The 17,061-nt window shown below is 57.5% G+C and overlaps 4 protein-coding genes across 4 annotated transcripts; 3 read left to right on the forward strand and 1 right to left on the reverse strand.

The window, feature by feature from the left end:
* Positions 1 to 2: 2 nt before the first annotated feature.
* GGS23DRAFT_196592 (uncharacterized protein) lies at positions 3 to 1,317 on the forward strand. The gene has a single exon (XM_051511755.1). The coding sequence runs from the start codon at positions 331 to 333 to the stop codon at positions 1,228 to 1,230; it is 900 nt and encodes a 299-aa protein (XP_051376509.1). The 5' UTR covers positions 3 to 330; the 3' UTR covers positions 1,231 to 1,317.
* A 377-nt stretch (positions 1,318 to 1,694) lies between these two features.
* GGS23DRAFT_602720 (uncharacterized protein) lies at positions 1,695 to 3,110 on the forward strand (the record flags this gene model as incomplete). Its single annotated transcript, XM_051519363.1, has 2 exons — positions 1,695 to 1,766; positions 1,947 to 3,110. 2 exons carry the CDS (start codon positions 1,695 to 1,697, stop codon positions 3,108 to 3,110), a joined length of 1,236 nt encoding a protein of 411 aa, XP_051376510.1.
* Positions 3,111 to 5,615: 2,505 nt separating this feature from the next.
* GGS23DRAFT_593077 (uncharacterized protein) lies at positions 5,616 to 8,378 on the forward strand (the record flags this gene model as incomplete). Its single annotated transcript, XM_051517989.1, has 1 exon — positions 5,616 to 8,378. The coding sequence occupies one exon, from the start codon at positions 5,616 to 5,618 to the stop codon at positions 8,376 to 8,378; it is 2,763 nt and encodes a 920-aa protein (XP_051376511.1).
* A 1,179-nt stretch (positions 8,379 to 9,557) lies between these two features.
* Positions 9,558 to 16,677, reverse strand: GGS23DRAFT_550025 (SEN1 N terminal-domain-containing protein). The gene is made up of 4 exons (XM_051515262.1): positions 12,247 to 16,677; positions 10,309 to 12,184; positions 10,129 to 10,254; positions 9,558 to 10,079 (listed from the first exon to the last, which is right to left on the reverse strand). Exons 1-4 carry the CDS (start codon positions 16,200 to 16,202, stop codon positions 9,978 to 9,980), a joined length of 6,060 nt encoding a protein of 2,019 aa, XP_051376512.1. The 5' UTR covers positions 16,203 to 16,677; the 3' UTR covers positions 9,558 to 9,977.
* Positions 16,678 to 17,061: the final 384 nt, after the last annotated feature.

The following is a 17,061-nucleotide window of genomic DNA, read 5'->3' on the forward strand; positions in this document are numbered from 1 at the left end:
CCCGGCTTATCTCTGCGCCACATAGCACCACGTGACAGTACAAATGGTGGTCTCTATACGTGTACGTAATCGATAAGGGGGGAGGAGGCACTAATTCCATCTTGTCAACGATTGGGTACTATCTGGCTGTACGTGGGCCTCAACACCACCTCCCTCTCTCTACCTGGAGGTATACGCACAATTTGTTCCCCAAACTTCCACACATGCGCCCCAAATGTGGTCTGTTAGTCATATATGTTAACATAGATGGCATACGCGGGCAAGTTGAGCTAGACCTTCTTGACCTCGACGTAGAATCTGGCCGTTGCCAAGGTCAGGCCGAGGCTGACCATGACGAACTGCCTCTTCCGTCGGCCTCCGGGACTGATACGCCTTTCGCGCCATGCCCTCGCCCTCCGACAACGATGCATGAGCACCGTGCCTACTATGCAGGCGAGTGCTCCATTCCGGACCCGAAAGAACCCGTATGAGAAACCGCAAATACCCAAAAGCAACCCTAAGAAATATTTTCCGGCGTCGGAAGAGGATGTCCAGCCGGGCGATCATGTCCTCGCCGTCAGCAGGAAGTACAACATCGGCTTCCCGACAGCCCTGCACTGGATCAAGGACTGGAAACCTAAGTCGAACCCGTGCCAGCTGAACGTCATGATTTCCGAACGCCACTGCTTCAGCGTTACCTCGATGAGGTACCTCGACAAGTTCGAGCACCCCTTTGCTAAATCCGTACTCGGATTCTATATCGCTAAAACTGACATACCCCTCTGGCATAATGCTTATTCGCACCCCGTAGCCAAGGCCTGCGTGTGTCAAGTAGCCGCCCGAAAGATCCAGCGCGCATTTCGTGACTCCCTCGCGGCTCACGGGTATGACAAAGACGGCAGGAAAACGACGACGGACGATGCCGGAGTTCGACAGCTATACGGTACGGCACGGATATCGTGCGGGAACCCGAAGGCGGCTTGCAACATCCAGTTCGCGGACCTCCTAGACCAGATAAACCCGCTCGTGGACGCGCTCGAGGTGGCGCTGGGTCGGGACAAGTACGGCGATCTACTGTTCCGAAAAAAGAAGCGGCCGGAGATAAAACGGCGGAAGCCACATAGAGAGGAGAATCGACGGTACGGTGAGGATGGACCTGACCGGGAGCTGGCGAGGCAAAGAGGTTCATTAGGGAGCTTAGGTAATAACGTGACAAGGGGCAGAGGAGGGGTGAGGTACCTGCCTAGCTAGAGTGCATAGGAGGTACCTCCACCTCCTCGTAACCAAAAGGTACCTCGAACACAGATACCATGCCTGTAGGTACCTAACTTAACCTAACACTACGGGTACCTGAGGTTACAGGAGCAAGGAAAAAATACCTTAGGCACTTAGGAGAGCATAAGGATGCAGCGGAGGTCGGATATATGCAAGTAACGACAACTAAGTCGATATCAGGTAATGTCTATACTGGCGACAGGGAATTGTTTCTCAACTCCCAAACTACCAAGCCCACCTGTACCTCTGCTTCTACCAACTCATCCACCCGACACATCAATCCATACCACGACCGCGGGCTTCGTGCGATTCGACCACCACGACCGCGACCACGGTCCAATTACCCACCCTCAATCGCCGGCCGCGACACATTCGAACACATCGCATCGCCCTCTGCCTCTAGCCACCTAGGGCAAACGACGCTTTCCCTACCGACGACCATGTTGGTCTCGCTCACAGTCGGCAAAGTCGACGCCGGCGTGACTGTCCTCTTGACCCCGGACAAACGTCTAGTATGTTCACCATATTTCCCGACTGCCCCTCTCGAAGCAGCGCCTCGCCCGAGCATCTTCCCATCGCAGCACGGCGCAAGCTCGGGACATCCCCCCTCTGCCTCCGAATCGAGCAGCTCCATTGGCACTCTGCCAGCAACCTCCCATCCGATGAGTACGCAGTCTAACGGGAACGTGTAGATCGAGTTCCCCTCTATCCTGCTGCCACCCAACATCGTTTCGGGCTCTATAGTCGATATCACCGTCGCCCGCAACCACGAGTCTGAGGCCAAGGCCGGAGCCCAGTTCTCAGCCCTCCAAGACCATATCTTCTCCTCCTTCGGCGCCTCCCAGCCTAGCACTCCCGTCCTCCGCTGCCGCAATGCCACCCAGACCTCTGTGGTCCTCGACTGGGACCCCATCGACCTCGCCACCGCAGATCTCATCTCTCTCTCTCTCTACCGCAATAACCAGAAGGCCGGCAACATCCCCCGTCCCATGCAGATGCATAGCACCAAGATCAGCGGCCTCGCCGTCGATACCGAGTACTCCTTTCATCTCGTCCTGCGCACTACTGCTGGCACCTTCTCGAGCAAGCAGGTCGTCGTCAGGACTCACAAGATGACCGACCTGAGCGGCGTCACCATCACCACCGGCTTCCTCCCAGCGCACACCCGCGAGGAGCTCACCAAGGCCGTCGAACGGATAGGTGCTAAGATCGTGGACGGTGTACGCATCGATACCACGCACTTCGTCACCACCGAGGGCAGGGGAGTGCCGTGGGAGAAAGCCGTCGAGATGAACATTCCCGTAGTACGACCCGAATGGGTCGACGCTTGTGAGAAGAACGGCAGGATCCTGGGTGTTACTAAATTCTACCTCGACGCGCTACGGCCATCTCCCTCCAGCAGCCAAGAGACGCCAACTGTGGCGTCACCTCCTCCCGCGCCGGCGCAACACCAGAAAGATCTTCCTCGCGCACCCGCTCAGAACGCGAAAAACGAGGAGCCGGAACCGCACAAGGGAGAGAGAAATCCCAAGGAGGAGGAGAGCAGCGGAGATGACGACAACGACAACAACGACGACAACAACAACAACAAGGATGACAAGGCTACTAAAGCCGCCGCTAATGTAAACGGAGAAGAGGAAAAAGCAGATGAGCCCAAAGCGAAGGCTACGGACGAGCAAAAGGCCAGGTTCGAGGATAAGGACGCTCAAAAAGTCCCCCTACAGCCCGCCGACAAACCATCGCCCGAGAACGCCACCACCAAAGATGTGGGCTCAGGCGCAGATGATAGCTCCGACGAGAAAGGGCCGGTGAACTCGCCTGGCGATGGCGCATCTTTCCAAGACGTAGCGCTGTAAATGGGGCACTTCGCGCGGCATCGGCTAATTAAGTAATGCCATACATTCACACGCCTAGATGAACGCATGCACAGGTGCGCACGCGCAGAGAGAGAGAGAGAGGGAGGGATTCTCAAGGTATACCGGTAAACGGTTCGGAAAAAAAAAACAGTTGACCGAGGTAACTTTAGAGGAGGTAGGAGGGGGAAGGTTGGGGAAGGGGAAGTGGAAGGGGGGACAACCTGTCGAGTACGAACTCGAGAGCGTTAATTGCGTTACATCATGTACGATATGGTGCAGCACCAAGAGAGGGTGCTAGTTGTAGAGTGTTTAAAGTCAGTGGCCACGCCTCCATTCGGCGCGTCGTCGTCGTTTTCGTCTGTTCTTTTCTCTTCCGCCTCTGCTCACCGCGGGGAGCCTGCCTCGATCTCCGAACAGCCTCTCCCGCTCGGGTACACGTGTCTTAGTCATAGAGGGCGTCTGGCCCCTCTCATTGTTTAACGCCGTCACCCGCTCTTCGCTCGCCCTCTGGCCACCCGGGCTGGACCCACGACGCGGGATTGGCATAGAAGCGTGTTGTGGGTGATCGTGGACATTGTAAGAGCCGGGAAAGCGAAGCGGGAGCCACAAATAGAGCAGCAAGATACGGCAGTCTCAACATAACGAGCCCCGTCCTCGGCCTACCAAGTCGACGTAATGAGCACCGCATCTAAGTCACCGATCGGGTCGCGACGTGTTATACCACGAACTCCCCCTCTCCCCCCTCTCCCCTATTCCATCTCCATATGCTTCGTTTCCCAAGTAGCCCAACTACGAATTGGTCGAGCAATCAAGCAAGGACTACAATGGCTCTCGGGTCGTTCGTCGTCTAGTCTATAACTACGTATCCGTGGGCACGGCTGCAGTCACAAGTGCGAGAGTCCGGAGCCTCGGATTCTGGTGGCGAGTCGTGAACCATTGCATGCAAGGGGAAGGATATGTAGCTTTGGCTAAGGAGAAGAGACGGTGAGATGTAGAATAGAAGTAACTAGGTAGGCAGGCGAAGCCGTCCATCAACGCTAGGAGGGGTCAGCTATTTTCCTCGGTCCGGACTTGATATCAATATATGGCCAATACACAGGCCAGGGGGGAGGATAGGGTACCGTTTGGAAAATCACCATGTGCTTAGGGCCGGGTTGGAAGACGGGGTGCTCCCTGGAGCCATACGGCCCCGTCTCCCCCTCTTTACCGTAGGCCGGAGCGCACAAACTCTCCCCATAGCCCGAACCTGAGCAACGTTTCCCCCCTTTGCCACTATCCGCCTGCGTGCACGAGACACGAGGTAGAAAGGTAAGGGGAGGCGTGGTGGGAGGGGTGGCAGGCACCGGGCTCGCATCGAGCAGCAGCCGCCCGCTTACATCATGCGGCTCTCATCATCAAGATTCTTCTATCCCTTCAACCCTGGTAGGTGTGTATATGCTCAGAGCCTTCCTGCTACCTCGCTTACCCAAGTGGGAGCTCTCTCTCTCTCTCCCTCTCTCGCATGCACGGTCGATCTCGAAATTTCCGGATAATGAGGTGGCTTTCGCTAGTCGGTGTCCGTCTAACAAGGGACAGACGTGTGTGTCTGAGATGGGGACGAAAAGGGAAACGAGAACCGGTAAAATGGAACCGAAAAAGAAAACATAAGAGAGTGGAGGGGTGCGAAGGCGAGGGGAAAAGTGAAGAGCGAGCCGAACCTGAAGAAGCCCCGTCCCGTCGGGTCGACTATCCTCGGAAGCATCTACCTACCACGAGGTCCTCTGGCGGGATGGGTGTGTCCATCCTCTTCTCCTCCGGTCCACAGACGCGGCACATGGGGCTCACCTGAGACTTCTGGGCTAGAAAGCTCAGATCGCACGCGTTGATAATGCCTCCCTCCGCTTCGGCTCGAATGTCGCGGACGGAACTAGGCCAGGCTAGCCCAGTAACCTGACCTGTCTCTGCCGATCACAACAATGCCGCCCGTCCAGTCTGCCGTCTCCTACCATTCCTGAATGATGAGACGGACGTGATATTGACTTTCTCGGATGCCTGCTAATTTTCTCTAGTCACCCCTCCCTCGTTCTCGGTCGGTCATCCCCTCTCCCCCATCTCCCCCCTGTTCAAAGGGGCACTGGTATTCTCGATTGCGACAGGAAGGGGGGTTGAACAGTTTAACGAGAGAAGCGATAGACAAGCTACAGCATACATATCCTCCTCCTTCTGTTTGAAAAGTTATTCGCTATCTTTAAGCTGATGCATCTCACGTTACCTACCGGGATATCTACTATATGTATGTATGTATGGGTGCATAAACCCGGCCTCGATATCATCGTCAGGTCATGACACGCATACTTTGGGCCGGGATACGAGAGGTGCCGAAGCTAAGTTTTGGCGTGGGCCGTCGCCGTCGCCGTCGTCTATAGCCTAGCACCACCCATGGGATCGCGCCGTCCCCCCCCGCCTCCTCCTTGCGCCGATAAACTTCTTAGTCTTCCTTGGTCAGCGCCGGCCGAAAGTTTTGCAATGGAGGTCATCTTGACGAACTCAGTTAGGCCGGGAATCCTGGTGGAGAAGGAGTTTTTCGTGCATTCAAATCAAAACGTCCCCGGCGACCCCAAAGCCTTGTCTCATCCGCCGTTCTTCGTATCTGTCGTCCACTCCGCGCCCGACCTGAAGAGGAGAAACGCAATGCCCGAGCTGCAGGAGATCACCTCGTCTCTGCCCTCCGGAAAGATGCTCCCCCGTCGTAACACGAGCGGGGACCGTCTCGGGGACCTTGCCGACTTCTTGCGCGGGCCGCCTCCGCCTGGGAACTTCATGTCGATACCCGACGACTTCAGCACGTCCCCCTTGGTTGGCAGCAGGTGGAAGATCTTCAGATTCTTCCACAAGAGGCGGAAGGGAAAAAAACATCCCCCCCCAATCATCAAACTCCCAGACTCGGCCGTCTCAGCGAGGACCAGCAGCGGGCTTCGCCACATAGCTATATCGATCCCGACCGAGCACTCGCATCTGGGCACGGCCGTCCCTCCGCAAGATGCCGCAGCGCCGGAGGCGGCGGAAATGCCTACATCCCACCAAGTTAGCGACCAAGGGCCCCAATTAGTACAGATTACGATGCCCGACCAGGGCAAGAGGGCCTCAAGGCTGGGCCTCGACGACCACGATTCGCTGTCCTCTGCGTCGTTCGCTCAAGGGTCTGGGGCGATTATAGATGAGGTCACCGGGTTGGCCCCTCCTCCTAGAAAAGCATCTGTGCTCTCGATAGTTCCATCAGGAGAAGAGATCCCCAGTAGCAAGGGCAAGGGGCCACGTATACAGAGCGATCCGCAAGGCAGCGCCTGGCGCGAATATGAAGCACCGTTGAGTCCTCTGGGGCTCAGCAGACTAAGGCCGCACGCCGTCATGCGGGAGTCTAGGTTTCCTAGGTACGGACCTGAACCGGAGATGAGGCAGAGTAGGAGTATCTCGGAACCCGCCGCTTCCGGGGTAGCCTCGCGCATGGCTCACAGTGCGGCGCCGGCAGCGACCACGACTCTGACGGGAACGACATCAAGGCAGTCGAAGAGACATTCGCAGCAGAATTCGCACGAGGGCTACGAGTCTTCGTCTCATCACCGCCAGGGCCACCGGCACCAAGCTTGGCCGCTCCGGACGCACAGCCTCGCCTTCTCGAAGGACGACGGCAGGGGCGTGGGGCCCACGGCCGCCGGCGCCAGCGCTATCGTGGCCGTCGTCGGCAAGAAAGATTACAACGATGACGAATTCGTCACGCCGCTGCGGATTGTTTCGACGAACTCGCTGGGCGCAATAGCGCTGCCGGCGCGGACATCGAGCCGGCGGGCGCGGACGACAGAGAGCGAGACAGGGGGGGCCGTCGTCGGCAGCGTCGGCAGCCGCAGCGGCCGCACATTCGCCGTGGCCAGCGGCATAAGATCCGTGCACGGCAGCATCCACGACGGTGGCAACGGCAACAGCAACAATAACAACAATAATAACAACAACAACGGCGGTGGCACCCACAACTGTGCCTCCTTCGCCGAGAGCATCGTCACCACCGAGTCGAGCCCGCGCGTGCTTAAGGCCCAGACCGCGACCGCGTACCAGTCGGTGCCGATCGTGGTGCGGCCTCCGTCGCGGCCCGGGGTCGAGGCGGCGGAGCCGCCGCTGGACCTGGACAACCCCGACGACGGGTGGAGGTATTACGCGCTCCTGCCGCCGCGGCGGCTGTCGGAGGACGTCGGCGAGGGCACCGCGGGCCGCCACGAGCGCAAGCAGCGGGACGTAGATAGGTTCCAGGCGCATCCGTACCCACGCCTGGGGCCCGATTCCGCGGCGGTGAAGCAGCAGCAGAAGAAGTCGGATGTGCGGCGCAGTCAGCCTCTCGACCTGCCCCCCTCTCACCATCACTATCATCACTATCGTCGCAATAAGCAAGACCACACGACGAGTAGGACGCCGACGCACGAGAGTCGACGGAGCCAGGGCGCGGAGCTCGTCCCGTCGCCGTCGCCCTCCCCGTCGTCCCCCTCGATCCCCCCCTCGTCCTCGCTCCCCTCGTCCCTGCTCTCGCTATCCTTCTCCCCCACCACCACCTCCTCCTCTGATTCCTTACCCCGCTCCCGCCGCCACCGCCACAGACACCACCACCGCCGCCGCTCCTCGGTGTCCCCGCCGCCGTCCTATTACCGCCTGCGCGAGCAGCAAGCGGCGCAGGAGGAGCGCGCCGCGCGCCGCGCCCGGCAGACGGCACGCGCCCTGGCCCGCGACAAGGCCGCGCGCGACCGCTGGGAGATGCGCCGGCGGAGGCGCCGCGACGGCGAGGCGCGCGCGCGCGACGTGGAGCGGCGAGTGCGGCGGCTGGAGCGGCGCGGGGCCGCCGTCGAGCGCGGCGTCGCGGCCCTCGCCGCGGCCCTCAACCGCCTGCTGCTGCTGCAGGGCCGCGAGCCCGTCGCGCTGCCGGCGCCGCCGGATGCCGCCTCGCCGTCGTCGTCGTCGTCGTCGCCGCCGCCGACCGCCTTCCGCCGCCGCCGCCGCCGCAGCTCCTCCTCCGCCGCCGAAGACCCGCGCCCCAAGCCCGGCCGCGCGGCGCGCAGGCGCCCCACGCCGCTCGATCCGCTCTCCCGCGTGTGCGCCGGGGCGCGCGAGGACTCCGCCGAGGGCAGCCAGCGCGCCAGCGTCGGCGCCGGCGCCGGCGACGAGGTGCTGGGGCCGAGAGGGGACGGAGAGGCCCGCGAGGCAGAGGCGGAGAAGGCGGTAGTCCGCACGCGGAGCAGGAGGCGGTAGCGGCTGCCGGACGACGCGTTAGTCGGCCGCTGCATCTCCAGTTTCCCCGTCCTCGTCTCCCGGCCCTACCGCAGCCGCTCTCGGACGTAGGTAGCTACGTACGGGTTTGCCCCTTCGGCCACCCCCCGCGCCGCGGGGGAAACAGAGTCTTTTTTTTTTTTCTGAACTGTGTTAAGAGTCGTTGGCTAGGTATCGCTGGCTGGCACGAGCACGTTGGATCGTGCGGTCGCGGGTGTTGCTACCGGTCGTGTTGTCGTAATGGACAGGTAATGTGTATGTATGTATGCATGTATGTATGTAGGTATGTATGTATGTAGGTATGCATCCCGCAGCGTTCTGTGCGGAGCGGGCGCAGAAGAAAGTAATAAATAATAAGAACGCGCCAGACACGTCGGCAGGCTGGTTGGTTGGTCTCGGCGCGTCGCCGCCTCCGTGATCCGTCCCTATTCCCGCCGGCGTAAACCCCCTTCCCCCCCTCTTCCCCTAGTAGGCCCCCCGGCCATCTCCACCCGCTCCCCGCGCCCGCGGTCCCTCCGGGCTTGTGTGCAGACAGCGGCAAGGGAGTCCGACGGCGTGAGAAATACGGGACCCCGCCCGGTCGCGCGGGAGGGTGCCGGGCGGCCGGCCCTGCATCGCGCGCGCGCGCGTCGTGCGGGATTGGCGACGGCCCCCCTGCTCGGCTGGAGACGGCGGGCGGGCGGGCATCGCACGTGAGATGATGCGCAGATGGTACGGTACGGTACAGGTACGGAGCCGCGACTGGGCATCGCGGTTCGGTATGCGAGCCGCGTGGAGCGGAATACGGCGTGTAGGTAGGATGAAGCAGACGCTTACGTTACAGACGCGGTCTGACCTGGGGGGGAATGATAAACGTTAGGTATTAATGACCCCCTGGGTAGGATGCGGGCGGGACGAAGTCAAGGTGAGTGGATTTAGTCGCGAAAGGGGTTAGGTAGGTAGGTGGTAAGGGTAGGGTAGGGGAGGCAGAGGGATGGGGAAAAGGAGAGACGAGATGGGTCGCCTAGAAAATAGCGTACGGCACGTCCTGTTTTTCTAGCACCAGGGGCTGAGAAGATAGTTGCCAAGATCCCGCTTGTCAAAGACATACGGCCTAACTGGGCTAACTAGCTGGGCAGCCCATCTGGCAGCATGGCAAATACGCGCACGTTATGTATGCATCACCGCATGTTCGATGTATCACATCAGATCAACTAGGGCGACCGTGCAGTCTACCTACCTAGACTGACCCGGCTCATCGTGGTTATTTGGCGGCCCGATCACGCCGTCTCTACTATGGGTATCACATCTACTACTACTACAGTGGCAGCATCGATTAGCCAGTATCGTCCACTCTATCAAGTTCTGCCCCTTCCCCTCTAGCTATAGATGCAATGCCCGGGTATCAACCATCTAATGTCGTCCAATAAAGGTTCCGTTTAAGGGGAGGTAAGGAGGGTGAAGACACGTCGCATTCGTTTAGTGGGAGCGCCCACGCGCATTGGATGTTAGTCGGTATTCATATGCACCGGCGTTAGCATCATCATGGACCTCTTTTATGCCGTATAGCTAAGTCAAGGACTTGTTCATTGTTTAAGACCCTCATCGAGGTCTATTAGGCTTACGTCTGATAAAAGGATCAGACGAGGGTGGCGGCCTCTTCTTCGGCGGCATCGGCTTGGGTGGTTGGGAGGTTGATGGGCCCTAATCGCGACTGTCAGCTTGAGGTGGGAATGGCATTGATATAACAAACCTTGGGCGCTTCCCGGCGTTGCGAGGTAGAGGAGGAGGATGCAGATGACGACTCGGACAAATCCTGCGATTGTCGCATGGCTCGGGGCGCGCTCGGCGGCGCGCTTGGCAAGCCTCCGCTAGCAATCTACGCCTTCTAGTCAGTGGTCGCGTCGTTACTTTGCACCGTTAGGCGACTTACCTTCTTCGGGATCTGGCCGTCGTCCATTTCATCCCTCGGCCGCTTTCGCCCCGACTGATGTATCACCGGGCGTTCAGATGAGAGGGCCATGACGGCACTCTCTCCACGCTCGTTGATCCCGCCGTATCTTGGGGCGGAATTATTCGCTAACGATCTCGGCCCTGGTCGCTCGATAATAGTATATGTTTGCGGTAGCGGAAGTGACTTGTTCCTTTTCGGGGGTGCCCGGGTTAAGGGGGTACTGTCTTCGATAACCATGTCGACGTCGCCGTCACCGGCTAGGGCAGGTTGAGAAGTGGCGGGAGAGGACAACCCCGGTGTCGGTTGAGTATCGAAGCTAGGGGGGGGTAGTTGGGATCCGGGTCTTCTTAGTAGAGAGAGGACGTCACCGGCGGTATAGCGATCTCGAGCTCTCGCATCTTCAATAAGTTTGTTCCAGAATTCGCCCTGAACAAGAGCTCTCGAATCGCCGAGGATATAAAGCGAGGATTTCGCTCGAGTCAGGCCGACGTTCATACGACGAATATCCGTCATGAAACCAATGCCGCCCGTGGGACTAGCTCGGACGCACGAGAAGATGATGATCTCGCACTCTCTACCCTGGAAAGCATCTGTGGTGTTAAACTCGATCTGATCCTTGATTTTTTCTCCGTACCGGCGAGAAAACTGGTCGCGGAGCTCGAACAGCTGGGCCTTGTAAGGGGTGATGATCCCAATTTTCCCTTTAAGATCGATGTTCGGATAATCTGTGACAAGCCTCTCGTACAATTGCATGGCGACTTTGAGCTCTTCCAAGTTGATAAGCGACTGACCCTTCCGACCTTTCTCCTGGATACCTTTCACGTCGAAGAAGCGATACGGCCCTAGGGATGAACTCTGATGCCACGGCTGGTGACGTAGCCTTCTCATATCGTCACCATCTACGAGGCGTCGCTCGTAGAATTCCTGGCTAGGGAATAAACTAATTTCTGGGTGCATGCGGTACTGCGTGTCGAGTAGGTGGACGTCATCCGGATGGTTGCGCTGCATACGAACGAAGAGACTCTGATCGTATCCATACCGCGCGGCGGACTGTGACAACACTGTCGGCGGAAGCTGCTTGGGATCGCCGACGAGAATACATTTGGAGCAGCCGTACTTCAACGGGATAAGCGCGCTCAGCTCGACGCACTGAGCTGCCTCGTCGATTATCACGGTTTCGAATTCAACTTGGAGATTCTTAAACATCTCGTGCCCACTCCCGCTGAGCGTCGCGCAAAGGACTTGAGCAGAATCGAGAATCTCTTGCTGGATCTGGCGCCGCCGAATTTCGCTCTCTCTAGCGGCAGTATTCCCGCTATCCTTATCAGCGTCGATCTTCGCGCCGATCTGGGCTTGACGGCGTTTGAGTTCGTCGAATTTCCGCTGCAGTTGATTTGTTTGGTTTCTATCTCCGACAGTTCTTGCCGCCTCTAGCTGAGGTCGTAGGTCGGCCAATTCCAACTTGATTTGGCCGGCTTCTTTGTGCATCAGATCGCGTGAGTTCGGGCCGTTGTTTTGGTTTGCTGCGCCCTCGACACGGGCCTTGACCATCTCGTCCAAAGTGACGTCCTTCACGGCGGCGTTTATCGCCTCGCTACGACCCAGGCGTAACACGTTGACCTTGTGGAAGGACCCGGTTGTGGATTTAACCCCATCTTTGAGTCGAAGAACCAGTTCATCGACAGCGGCGTTACTCGGAGCGCAGACGAGAAGCTTCTTGGTCGTTCCTCTAATACCCGTCGAACTCGAACCGCCCGGCCGCTTGATAAGTGTGCCGGTCGGTGCAGTGAAACTACCGGTAAGTAAAGCCCCAACCATAGCTACTATCGTTTTCGTCTTGCCCGTTCCAGGAGGCCTATAAATTTCATTGAATTAGCCGAGTTCATATCACAACTAGTAAACGCGACGTGTCCTCACCCTTGAACCAATGTGAATGCATCGTTCTCTTTCGCATTCAGGATTGCCTTTGCCTGACCTTGGTTTAGTTGGTAGTTCTTCATGACCTGCTCGACGGCTTCGGGGCTGAATTTGAGCATGGGAGACGGTTTGGCTTCAAGGACCTCCGGCATCAGATCATAATACTGGAGACTCTCCAGCGAAGCATATTCTCGTTCAATTGTTGTCATATTCGTAATCTTGACGGCGTAGAGTTCGGCCTGGGGCATCATCGTGGATAGGATAGGGCCAGCTCGACCGCTCAAGCGGAACTGAACCTCGATGTTTCCATTCTTGAACTGAGTGCGCCAGATACGGGCCAGACAATGCAATTCCTCCGTGGCCTCCAGCGGCTTCGGCGCGTGGGAGAACAGTATGATATCTCCTTCCGCGAGGAACCTGTCCTTGTTCTCAGCTATGGGCATAGCGGTGCTGACTTCGACGAATTTGTCAACATTCATCCGGTTGACGATCTTGATTTCGAATGGTTTCGACGTCGTTTCGTCCTTGGCCGTCACGAAAGACCTCCAAGCCTCGTTAATCAAAAGCGGCAGGAAGGTCTCCTTGTATTCTCGCGGATCACGGTATGAATCAGAGACCTTGGAGCACGTTATCCCGTTCGGTGGGTCGCTGCCCTCATGAAAGATGTCCCATTCGAGAATGGCCTGGTGCAACACATCCATCGGGGGGATGAGCCGCGCTCTCATGTCCTTTGCGGACCGTTGAATTTTTACTTTCTTCACGGGTAGACGGAGGTTTACCTTCGCGGATTGCGCGCCTGCCGGACGTGTCTGCGCTCCGGTGGTTCGTGCCAAGAACTCGGCATCACCGTCCTCGTCCTCCTCGTCCTCTGACGACGAATTGACCATGATATCGCTCTTATGCACAACATGGTCCTTGCCGTGAACGCCGGAAAGCCCCTGAAGACCAGACCCTTCGCCACTGACAAGCGGCTTGGGAGCACGTAGAGCTCTCGCTCTAGCAATAGCCTCGGCATCCCTCTTCCGCTTCTCCTCGGCCTCCCTGGTGCGCTTTTCCTTAATAGATGCTAAATTACTGGCCTGAGATTTCGTGTCTGGTTGCCGGGCTCTCATTTTTTCTAGTGTGGAGCGAGCCTTCTCCGAGGACGAGGTCCGGAGCAGCTCACGCACATCGTCCTTGCTAGACTTGAGGGTCGGCTTTTCCTTCTGAGGCACGCTCGGTGCGCCTGATATCGTCTCAGCGGACTTCGACCAAGCATCAAGCCTAGTTTGCCGCTTCTGGTTGTCGGCGGACTTGGTGATTGCGATAATCTGCACATCTTCATCTTGGCTATCCTCGCCCAGTGCTCGCACCAGCTCGGCACGCTGACGCTCGTTCAGATTCGTTTGAGTATTGTAGCGCCCCGCAGCGTTCTTAATACAAGTATTCTTGATATATGCGAAAGGTTGAGGAGGAATCTCTATGTCGAACTCCACTAAGCGCCTTAAGAGTTTGCCAAGGACACCGACGATTACGCTGACGAGATACAGATCCTTGAGACGGAGCATCTTGCAAAGGCCCATGCAATACTTCCGTGGCTGCTCGAGGATGTCTCTCATGGCTTGCCCCTCGGGGTCTCTACCATCGTCGGGCGTGGTGGAATGCACGGTTTGCGGACTCAGTGCCGAAGCTAAAAGACCGTCTTGAGCCAGGAGTGCATCGGCGAGCTCCATGGCTTCTCGGCAAAATTCCTTCATTGTCTCCATGTCAACCAAATGACTCCAGGCTTCCGTCTGGGTGAACGCGTTGTCGAGGAAGATCCATTGCGATACCCACCAGGAACCGAGCACCTCACGCTCTCTAATGCTCAAAGTTTTCGAGCGCAGTATGCCAGATGCTGGGTCGCAGAGGCCATTGAGAATATCCCTCGAGTATCGTAGAATATTGAACTGGGGCGACCACAGGGACATCTTCCCATTGATGTTCTCGACAACCTTGGTATAAGAACCTAGGGCGGGGGCAAGGTGGATCTGGAGTAACTTCAAGACGGCCTCGGGCCTCCTCTCCTCGTTTGTGACCGTCTTGATGAAGGATGAACCGGCTTGGTTTATATCCTGCTCACCGTTCACGAGAGCCGCGACGATGGGCAGGATTGTAGAGCTGTCGGAGCATAGCTGTTGCAAGGTATCTTCGGTGAAGACGCTTAGCCTCTCGATCATCCGCCCTACGACTTCAGACGTTTTCCGAAACTCGATATTGAATTCCTTCTTCGTCGGCGATAGAGTTTGTCTCTTCAGAGGCAGGAAGGCCTCCACCGTAACTAGCGGGCCGGTAGCAACCAACATCGCCTTGGCCAGGTCGTACGTACCAGGGTGAAGAATTTCCAGGAATGCCTCCCAAAGGCCTGCCGAGTTCCGCCTGATCTCCCGTTGGACGTGGCTATCGCTGTTCTGAAGTGCGTTAAACTCCTCGGCAGTAACACGAGAGTCAAGGGCTAGAGCATTTTTAATCACGGAGAGTCCAGCACGTGACAAGACGATATTTGTCTGGCCATTCGCTGGAAGCTGGGCAAACTGGATGATCAGATCCTTATACTTCAACGTGAGATTCAAGGTCGCGTTCGTATGGATGGTCGACGACCCGGCGTGCAGCTTATAGCTCGGGGAGACGAAGGCTTCCAAGGTAGCCGAGAGCGCCTCCACCGCGGCAAGGGAGCAGGCAAGCTTGCCTCCCGACGTCATGGCAGGAACTTGGGCGTATCTTTGAAGGAAATGGTGGAGGAGAGCATCACAGATATCGCTCTTCTGGTGTATATGGGTCGATTCTACAAACGGTTTCACCCAGGAGATGGCTGCCGGGTCCTCCGACAGATCGCTCTCCGCAGACTCGGCGAGGAGCGATTTGAAGGCCGGGTTCCCCAGGATCTGCTCGGCCACAGCCGTGTGGGAATAATGACTATACGCATCCCAAAACGTTTTGGGGGACTTCTGTATCAGCGCGCAAAACGCCTTCAGCAGCAATTTCAAGACGGAAACCGAGTTGATTCTAGCCATATGTGCGAGCAGCAGCTCGTAAATACTCGGCTGCGTGGTCATGGCTCTTAGGGAGTGCATTACGAGGCTCTCGTCGAGGGCTTCCAGAATGTAGAGGAATCCTTGCCAGAAGCGCAGTATAGACTGGGTGGACGCGTTGGTGTCATTAGCCTTCAGTATGGCGTCTGCGAGACTGTCATTGATTGCCCAGTCGAAGTCCTCGGGGGTGATCGGCGGCCGCTGCGAAAACGCGTAGACAGCGAATCGGTTACGGATCGGGTTCTCGTCGAAGAGGAAGTACGTCATAGTTGGGAGAATCTCGCCCAATTTCAGGGGTTTTCGCTTCTGCATAGCCTCGAAGACGAAGTTGAAGTGGACTCGGTTATCGGGCAGGCTCAAGTAGGGCATGCAGCATATGGCTTCGTAGAGGGCGATGAGCAGCTCCTGTCGGTTCTCCTTGATGAATATATTCTGGCCGGCCACGCCGTCGTGGGCGTTGATGAACTCGGCGGTTTCCGCGAGGCCTTCGGTGATGCGGCTAAAGTCAAATTGATTTAGTCGATTCTCCATCTCGGCGACCACGCTCTCGTCGTAGTCCTGAGAGATGTCCTTCAGAAAAGGTCTACGTCCCTTGTGCCAGTTCCGCACACAAGTTGAGCAGGACGTGAGGAAGGCGCTGGTGCGCTGACCGAATTGCCGGCCCATCCCGCCGTCCGACTCTGCGGCCATGCCCAATATCAACGAGCACGAATACGTCTGATCCAACCTCTCTTTTCCCTGCAGTATTCTCCTCCGCTTCTCGGCGGCACTGATGCCGCCGGGGGCGTCGAGGTCATCATAGTTCTCTTCGTCATCCGACGAAATCTTGGGACAGCACAGGTGGAATTCCGGGGGGATTTCTTGGAGCTTCCTGAAAGCATTCTCGAACATATTATTGGTAGACATGATCGTTCGTATCGGACATGTCGGGGAGCTTGGTTCAATCACGGATACGAGGCAATGGGAGGCCGGTTTCTGGAGGTCGTGAGAGCGGGCTGGCCTAGAACGCTAGACGAGGAAGGCCAGGCCTAAGACGGGGAACGAAAGAAACCCCTCGACTTCTCCCGCTCTGGGTAAAGCGAAGCCCAGAGTCGGCAGCGATGAGGGAGATTCCGATATGGCTTTGTCCCGCGAATTGGGGTGGGAATTACGCAGGGAACTTAGAATTTACGCCCGGTCCAAGAGTCGGCGGAACAAAGGTGCCTCGCGTTGGATCGGAAATGCGTAAGGAGGCGAAGCCATCCGCGTGTGAGCGATGAAGCTAGGAGTTGAAGGGAGGAGGAGGAGCAGAAGGGAAGAGACGGACGCCGAGAGACGTAGGAGCGGGCGTGGGCGAGGGTAGGCACTTCTGGCGCGTAAGGTTTTGGGGGACGTGATTTCCATTACCAGGTACCTGCAGGCAGGTTGCAGGCGAGCACAAGGCCAGGAGACGAGACGAGGCACGCATTATGTAATGCACCGGCTGAGAGATACCGCCTAGGTAGGTACTTATAGCCTGCAGGCACGTACCTAAACTACTAGGTAGGTGGGAGGCACTGTAGTACATCCTTACGATACCTTAGAGCAGGTAGGCCAGGGTACCTGGGTGGGTGTCTAAGGTACCTAGGTATACTTACCTCGTACAAATCTACCTACCTAGAGGTACCTAATCTCATAGGATAGGGCTGAAGGGAATGGCACGACAAAGCCTCATCGTCTTAGGTTAGGTACTTCTGGTTGTAATTCGACCGACTACGGACGGACGTTATCTAAGATAGATACCTGC

This window comes from Durotheca rogersii (assembly GCF_024521655.1).
Source record: "Durotheca rogersii strain YMJ 92031201 chromosome Unknown GGS23scaffold_2, whole genome shotgun sequence".
NCBI classification, from domain to species: domain Eukaryota; kingdom Fungi; phylum Ascomycota; class Sordariomycetes; order Xylariales; family Xylariaceae; genus Durotheca; species Durotheca rogersii.